Source organism: Monopterus albus, unplaced genomic scaffold (assembly GCF_001952655.1).
Source record: "Monopterus albus unplaced genomic scaffold, M_albus_1.0 scaffold531.1, whole genome shotgun sequence".
NCBI classification, from domain to species: domain Eukaryota; kingdom Metazoa; phylum Chordata; class Actinopteri; order Synbranchiformes; family Synbranchidae; genus Monopterus; species Monopterus albus.
In genome coordinates, this window is record NW_018128411.1 from 109,911 (window position 1) to 117,356 (window position 7,446).

At 41.4% G+C, this 7,446-nt stretch overlaps 1 protein-coding gene across 1 annotated transcript in view; it reads right to left on the reverse strand.

Moving 5' to 3' along the window:
- Positions 1–2,060: 2,060 nt before the first annotated feature.
- pck2 (phosphoenolpyruvate carboxykinase 2 (mitochondrial)) overlaps positions 2,061–7,446 on the reverse strand; it is a 35,037-nt gene continuing 29,651 nt past the window's right edge. The window contains exons 9-11 of the mRNA XM_020588351.1: positions 4,099–4,236; positions 3,803–3,898; positions 2,061–3,598 (exon numbers count right to left, since the gene is read on the reverse strand). Coding sequence (XP_020444007.1) covers positions 3,129–3,598; positions 3,803–3,898; positions 4,099–4,236 — 704 coding nt within the window. The 3' untranslated portion in view covers positions 2,061–3,128. The remainder of the gene's footprint in view (positions 3,599–3,802; positions 3,899–4,098; positions 4,237–7,446) is intronic.

A 7,446-nucleotide genomic window follows, 5' to 3' on the forward strand; every position in this document is an offset into this window, starting at 1 on the left:
CATTGCTGTAGAGGCTTCGGTCTGCCGAGCACAGCCGCATAGTTGCTGCAGCGGCTTCCCAGAATTCAGCTGGAGCTCTCACACCGCCGAGTGTTTAAGATTAATCACCTTTATTTGGCCAAGAATATAGTACACACAAACACACACACAAGGAATGTGTTTCCAGTACAGAACCGAGGCAGCCATCTGCGGCGCCAACTCACACCGATGGTTCTGACCATCGGGGGCAACTTGGGGTTCAGCGTCTTGCCCAAGGACACTTCGACATGTGGACTACAGACACCGTGATTTGAACCTCCAACCCTCCAGTTAAGAGATGACCGCTCTACCCACTGAACCACAGTCACCCCCCTGGTGTCTTTACTCAGAACAGAGCTATGTTAAAGCTCACTTTGAACTAAAGTTATGCTGGTGTGGCAAAGGTCTGCTGCAGCAAATGCTCATGTTAGCTACAGGTAGGCTGTAGCCAATATAGCTAATGTTTGTCACAGGAAGGCCGTAGCCATGTAGTAGATACTGTATGTTCTCTACTGAATGCATTTGTCTGATTGTGTGAAGCTTACACCCATGACCTGTTCTCATGAGCAGTCAGACTGCAGATGTGTAGAAATGTTTGTGATCACACCCCATTCTATGACACAAAACGTACCACAACTGTGAGGTCTGAATGTATAAATGACCCTCAGAGAGGCCGCCTCTCTGAGCATTTGCCTCATGCAACCATATTGTGTGTATTGGTGCTCCGTTGCTGCAAGTATAATTAAACTTTTATACTTTTATATTATTCACATAAGTGGCCTCGATCTGCTTTGTCTATTGTTTAATAACCCTAGCAGAAACTGTTAGGTGTTAGGGAGTGTCCACAGATTTTATTTCCTCTGGAAGCTGGTTCTATCTTTGTGCTGCAAAATGATTAAAGGCTGCTTCACCCTATTTAGTCCTGACTTGAGATACTACCAACTGATTGGTATTTAGAGATCTTAAAAACATTTTAGGTTTCTTTAAAAAGATACTGCAAGATTTAAAAAAAAATACTGCAGTCCCAGGCCATTTGTGTCACTTGCAAACTAATAGCGGCACATGAAAATCAATCCTACAAATGTCCAGGCATGAATGAGTGTTTCAGTCTTCTCTGGACATCAGGCCCCTGAGCCTGGACATTTGTTTCAAATAGAAATAGGCTGATTTAGTTATGGCTTGAACGTGACTCCTGAATTTAAGATCAATTGGCATCAATTTGGACACCAAGATTTCTTATCAGACTTTTTGTTTTTATAGATCTGGATTTAAGCTGAACAAAATCTTTCAATCTTACATTTTTGTTACTAAAATGATGACCTCTGTTTTATCCTTATTTAACTGGAGGAAGTTTGTTTTCATCTAAGTATTTTTTGGGTCTAAGCACTGATGGAGAGACAGCATGTACAGGTTAAACAATAAAGGTCCAAGAACTTTGAGGGACCATGTATGGTGCAGCAATTTGCTCAGATTTATACACACCAACAGAGAAAGTAATTCCTGTCCTGAAGATATAATTTGAACCAATTTAGCACAGTTCCAGATGGGCCCACCCGATTTGCAGTCTGTCCAGGAGAACATCATGGACTATAGTCTCAAAAAGAGCACCCAGATCAAATAAAACAAAGACTGTTGCTTTACCAGAATCGGTGTTTAATCGAGTTTCATTTACCACCTTTATCAATCCTATCTCAGTGCTGTGATGTTTCCTAAATCCTATCGAGGCTATTTATATCCAAAAAATCTAGATGAATAAAAACCATGTTCAGCCCCGCAGGTGCAAAAATGGGGCAGTCAAAATATCATAAGCCAATCCATTCTTACCTTGAGTGGCAGAAGCTGTACTCTACTACTTTCTTGCATAGTTTTTAAGACTGTATTTTAATTCGAATTTTCTCTTATGCTTGGGCAAGACACTCAGTGGCTGCTCTGCACACCGCTGGTATGTTTAAGTGGTAAATGTGCGAGTAGAGCAAATCATACCATTTTGAAGTGTCATGGTAAAAAAAACGCTATGTAAACACAAGTCCACCATTGTTCTTTCTTACATTACCTTCATTTATTTTCAGTTACTGCAAAAATTTGAACAAGAGACATCTGTGCTTCATGAAGAGTGTAATAAAAATCTTGGCATATAATTTATAAAAATAGGTCACAATCTCAGTCACATTTATTAGTCCAATAGTCCAACATTTCACATGTGTGTAAATATCCCCTAAAAATCATACAGTTTAATCACAAGTGTGGTGAGATTAATTATGCTACTAATCATTTGCCCTGCTGGAAATCTCTTAATTGGTATTAACAGGTTACTGATAAAAGCGTTTTTCAGCCCTATTTAAAAGCTCGATATAAAGTAAAGAGCATTTCAACAGGCTCACTCAATAGTGTGATGAAACAAGTGTTGCTAAAATTGCATTTTATAAGTAAAAATGTTCTCACTTTTGCATAAAGAACTCTTTGGGCTTCAGTCTGTAAACGTTAGCAGCCTTGACACTGTATTGTTAAATGTCTCAGAACACGTTGATTGCACGCATGTACCATAACATCTGATCACAGAAATCTAATCTTCATGTTAAGAATCAAACTTCCAATCCACCACCAACCCAGCACCTATCATTGCATTGGTATGAAGTAGTGTCCAAAATGTGGGCGTTGCATTGTAGATTATTAGTCTCTCCTCCGATTCCATCATTCCTAACAGTTTTTTCTTCATGAAAGACAGAGTTTAGAGTGACTGACATGCACAGAGAAATTTAAATACCAGCATGGTATTAGTAAAGCTTTAGATTTCCACCCTTTCAATACTTTCCACATACAGAGTGGTTTGCCAACACTGCCAAAATTCTACCATGTGTTTGTCATTCAAATATTTCTTTATTCCGTGCCATGAAAACCTGAGAAAAAAAAGTTTAAGATGTAACCCATGTAATGACTAATTCAGTTAGCTGTCGGTACCAGATCATCCTAGTATTTAATTTTACATGTATAAAACCAGAACTAGGTTTTTAGTTTGCCTGGTTTAGAATTTGGTTCCCTGTGTATGTAAACCCAGTCAGAAACTCTAACATCACATCATAATCTGATCTCTCCTGAACCCCGCTAGGGTTTCAGTTGCGCACTCTGTCCTCCAGTGCCTTCAGCTCAGCATCCACCTGAGCCGGCAAATCAGCTCCAACTTGCTGGGTGAAATAGGCTCTCAGCTCCTTAGTCTCCTTTTGCCAAAAGGGCTTGGGCACATCAAAGAGGGCGCCCATATCCACCTTGCTGCCTAGACCTTTAGTGTTGATGGCACCATCTTCTGGCAGCCAGCCGATAATGCTCTTCCTGGCACCCTCGTCCTCCCTCTCCCGGCCACATCGCTTGAAGATCCACTCCAAAGCGCGAACATTTTCACCAAAGCCAGGCCAGAGGAAGGTGCCAGTGGCAGCATCCTTTCTGAACCAGTTGACGTGAAAGATCTTGGGCAAAAGAGTGGGAGCCTTGCGGCTCTCCATGCTCAACCAGTGGCTGAGGTAGTCGCCAAAGTTGTAGCCAAAGAAAGGCCGCATGGCAAAAGGGTCATGCATGACCACCTTACCTGAAGGAAACCATTAAAATGAAACGCATTTGAGATTCTGACATTGAAATCAGCTTTAGAATACTGATACTAGTTGCAGTCACAGAAATGTCATTCATCTCATTATCTTACATCTTCTCAGCTAATGGCCTTTGCAAAGGACATACATTTTCAAATGTACAAACATTTAGATCATATGAAAGTCAGACATGTGTAAGTCCATACCTTTATGCTCAGCAGCTGCAGTGGCCTCAGACCGCATTGCAGCGCCAACAAAGACTCCATGTTGCCAGCTGAACGATTCGAACACCAGAGGAATACCTGAGAACATTAACACTTTGTCATTTTAAGGCAGCTAGCTACCTGAGTGTTCTAAACTTTGCTTGACCTGTCAATTCTGTAAATCAGTTAAGGAAAAGACAACAAAATTGTATTGTGTGATGCAGGGTGTCCCGTGCAGTGTGTATTCCTGGGTCTATTACAACACCTATTCATTCTAAATACCTGACAGCACCACCTACCTTCTGGCCTCCTGCCACCAAAGATGATGGCATCAATGGGAACCCCGTGCTCACTCTCCCACTGGGGGTCAATGATGGGACACTGAGCCGCTGGAGCACAGAAGCGGGAGTTGGGGTGGGCACAGGCAGTCGAGCTTTCTGTTTGGAGAGAGGAAACAAGTTTGTTCAAATCAAATCAAATTTATTTATATAGCACTTTAAAAACAACATCCAGTTGACCAAAGTACTTTACATGGCAGAATAAAATCAGAATAAATGACTAAAATAGAATAAATAAGATCAGTGCAAAAAATAAAACACACAGCACAATAACTCAGACACACATTCAATAAATTAAAATTAAAAGGAATGCATCAGGCCCTACTGTGTATTATAAGCCATGGCAAATAAATATGTTTTAAGCAATGATTTAAAAGTAGTCAGGTCAGTAGCTGATTGAACATTAAGAGGTAAACTATTCCACAATTTAGGATCTGCAACAGTAAAAGCACGGTCACCCTTATATCTGGCCCTAGGAACCTCTACAAGAAACTGGCTTGCCTGAGGGACCTTGTAGGTTTGGGCCAATGCACTAATTCGGTAAGGTAAGATGAAACCATTAAGAGCCTTAAAAATGAAAATCAGCAGCTTAAAATCGATTCTAAAATGGACTGGAAGCCAATACCGGGGTTATATGCTCGAATTTTCTAGCACTTGTCAAAAGACGAGCAGCAGCGTTTTGAACCATCTGGAGACAAGTGAGGGACGACTGGTTAACACCATAATATACAGTGCATCCAGAAAATATTCACAGCACTTATCTTGTTCCACATTTTGTTAAGTTAGTCTTATTCCAAAATGAATTAAATTCATTATTGTCCTCAAAATTCTACAAACACCCCATAATGACAATGTGAAAAAAGTTTGTTTGAAATCTTTGCAAATTTATTAAAAATAAAAAAAGAATAAAATCACATGCACATAAATATTCACAGCCTTTGCTCAATACTTTGTTGAAGCACCTTTAGCACCAATTATAGCCTCAAGTCTTTTTGAGTATGATGCTACAAGCTTGGCACACCTATTTTTGGGCAGTTTCTCCCATTCTTCTTTGCAGTACCTCTCAAGCTCCATCAGGTTGGAATGGGGAGCATTGGTGCACAGCCATTTTCAGATCTCTCCAGAGATGTTCAATTGGGTTCAAGTCTGGGCTCTGGCTGGGCCACTCAAAGACATTCACAGAGTTGTCCTGTAGCCACTCCTTTGTTATCTTGGCTGTGTGCTTAGGGTCATTGTCCTGTTGAAAGATGAACCATTGCCCCAGTCTGAGGTCCAGAGTGCTCTGGAACAGGTTTTCATTAAGGTTGTCTCTGTACATTGCTGCAGTCATTGTTCCCTCAATCCTGACTAGTCTCCCAGTTCCTGCTGCTGAAAAACATCCCCACAGCATGATGCTGCCACCACCATGCTTCACTGCAGGGATGGTATTGGCCAAGTGGCGAGCGGTGCCTGGTTTCCTCCAGACACGAGTTCAATATTTTGTTTCATCAGACCAGTCATGGTCAGAGTCCTTCAGGTGCCTTTTGGCAAACTCCAGGCAGGCTGCCATGTGCCTCTTATTGAGGAGTGGTTTCCGTCTGGCCACTTTACCATACAGGCCTGATTGGTGGAGTGCTGCAGAGATGGTTGTTCTTCTGGAAGTTTCTCCTCTCTCCACAGAGAAATGCTGGAGCTCTTTCAAAGTGACCATCAAGTTCTTGGTCACCTCCTGACAAAGGCCCTTCTCTCTCGATCGTTCAAGTTTGGCCGGGCAACCCGCTCTAGGAAGAGCCCTGGTGGTTCCAAACTTCTTCCATTTACGGATGATGGAGGCCACTGTGCTCATTGGGACCTTCAATGCTGCAGAAATTTTTCTGTACCCTTCTCCAGATCTGTGCCTTGATACAACCCTGTCTTGAAAATACAAACCAAGGAAACAAGTGATGTTGTCTACAAAACTTGTGAGATTTTAATAGTCATAACGGATAAAATGGAGCATTTGGAAGTACAGTCAAAGCAAAAAAAACTTGATCTTTGAGGGGATCAAGAAGTCAGCTGGAGAAAGCTGGACGGAAGCGGAATGTACGGTGAAGGAAATATTAAAGGAGAAACTGCAAATTCATCAAGAAATTGAGATGGAGCGGGCTCACAGAGTCGGGAAACCTTCTGATCGGGGACCAAGGGCGGTGATGGTAAAGTTGATGAAAGAGAAGGATAAGGCACACATACTGCAACAAGCAAAGAAGCTTAAAGGATCTAATATTTATATAAATGAAGATTACACCGAGTCTGTGAGGAAGAGAAGAAGGGAGTTGATGCCGATGTTAAGGGAGGCCAGGGTGAGGGGAGACATCGCGTTCCTGCGGTATAACCGACTAGTGACCCGACCTCGGAACCAGAATCCAGGACCCATGACCAGCACGCCGAGGACCAGTATGCCGAGACAAGGAGAGTATGAAGGGGTCGCTGGACCCTCAGCTGTATGAAGAAACACGCAGGTATATTGATATCTGCGAGGGCAGATGAGCGTTGGAACCAACAATTAGCAGGAACCAACAACAAGTATGACCCACGTACGGAATGAGGCAAGTGATTGGCTACAGAGGTTAATAGTTTATGAGGGATTGGATCTGGAACTGAACACAATTGGAGACACTGAACAACATTATCATGAATCGGACGATGACTTTGACCCTGAAAAAAACTTTTTTAAGAACTTTGAAAATAACTGCAAGTATTACACGGATGAGCAGTTTAACTGCAATGTCAAGACTGAAAAATTATCATTAATTCACTTCAACGGCAGAAGTTTATACGCAAACTTTCAGAGTATAAAACATTATCTTAGTAGTCTTACACATTCTTTTAATATAATTGCTGTTTCTGAAACTTGGATGAATAATGTAAGGGGAATGGATTTTGACCTTGATGGCTATGACTTGGTATGCACAAACAGAGAGAATAAGATGGGAGGTGGTGTGGCCTTGTACATAGATAAAAACGTTTGTTATAAGAAAGTGGAGAAAATGTCAAGGGTGGTGGATAATTTGCTGGAGTGTGTGACTGTAGAAATACTCGTGGAAAAATAGAAGAATGTTGTAATAAGCTGTATTTATAGAGCACCTGGAGCCAGAATAGAAAAATTGAATGACTGGATGGAAGAAAATTACTTGACAATAAGTCATAAATTAATGTTCATATGTGGTGACTTCAATATAGATTTGTTAAATCCTAACAAGCACACAGGAACTGAGGAGTTTATTAACACAATATATAGATGCAGTTTATACCCAAAAATTACAAAACCAAGCAGAGTAACAACCCAGCATG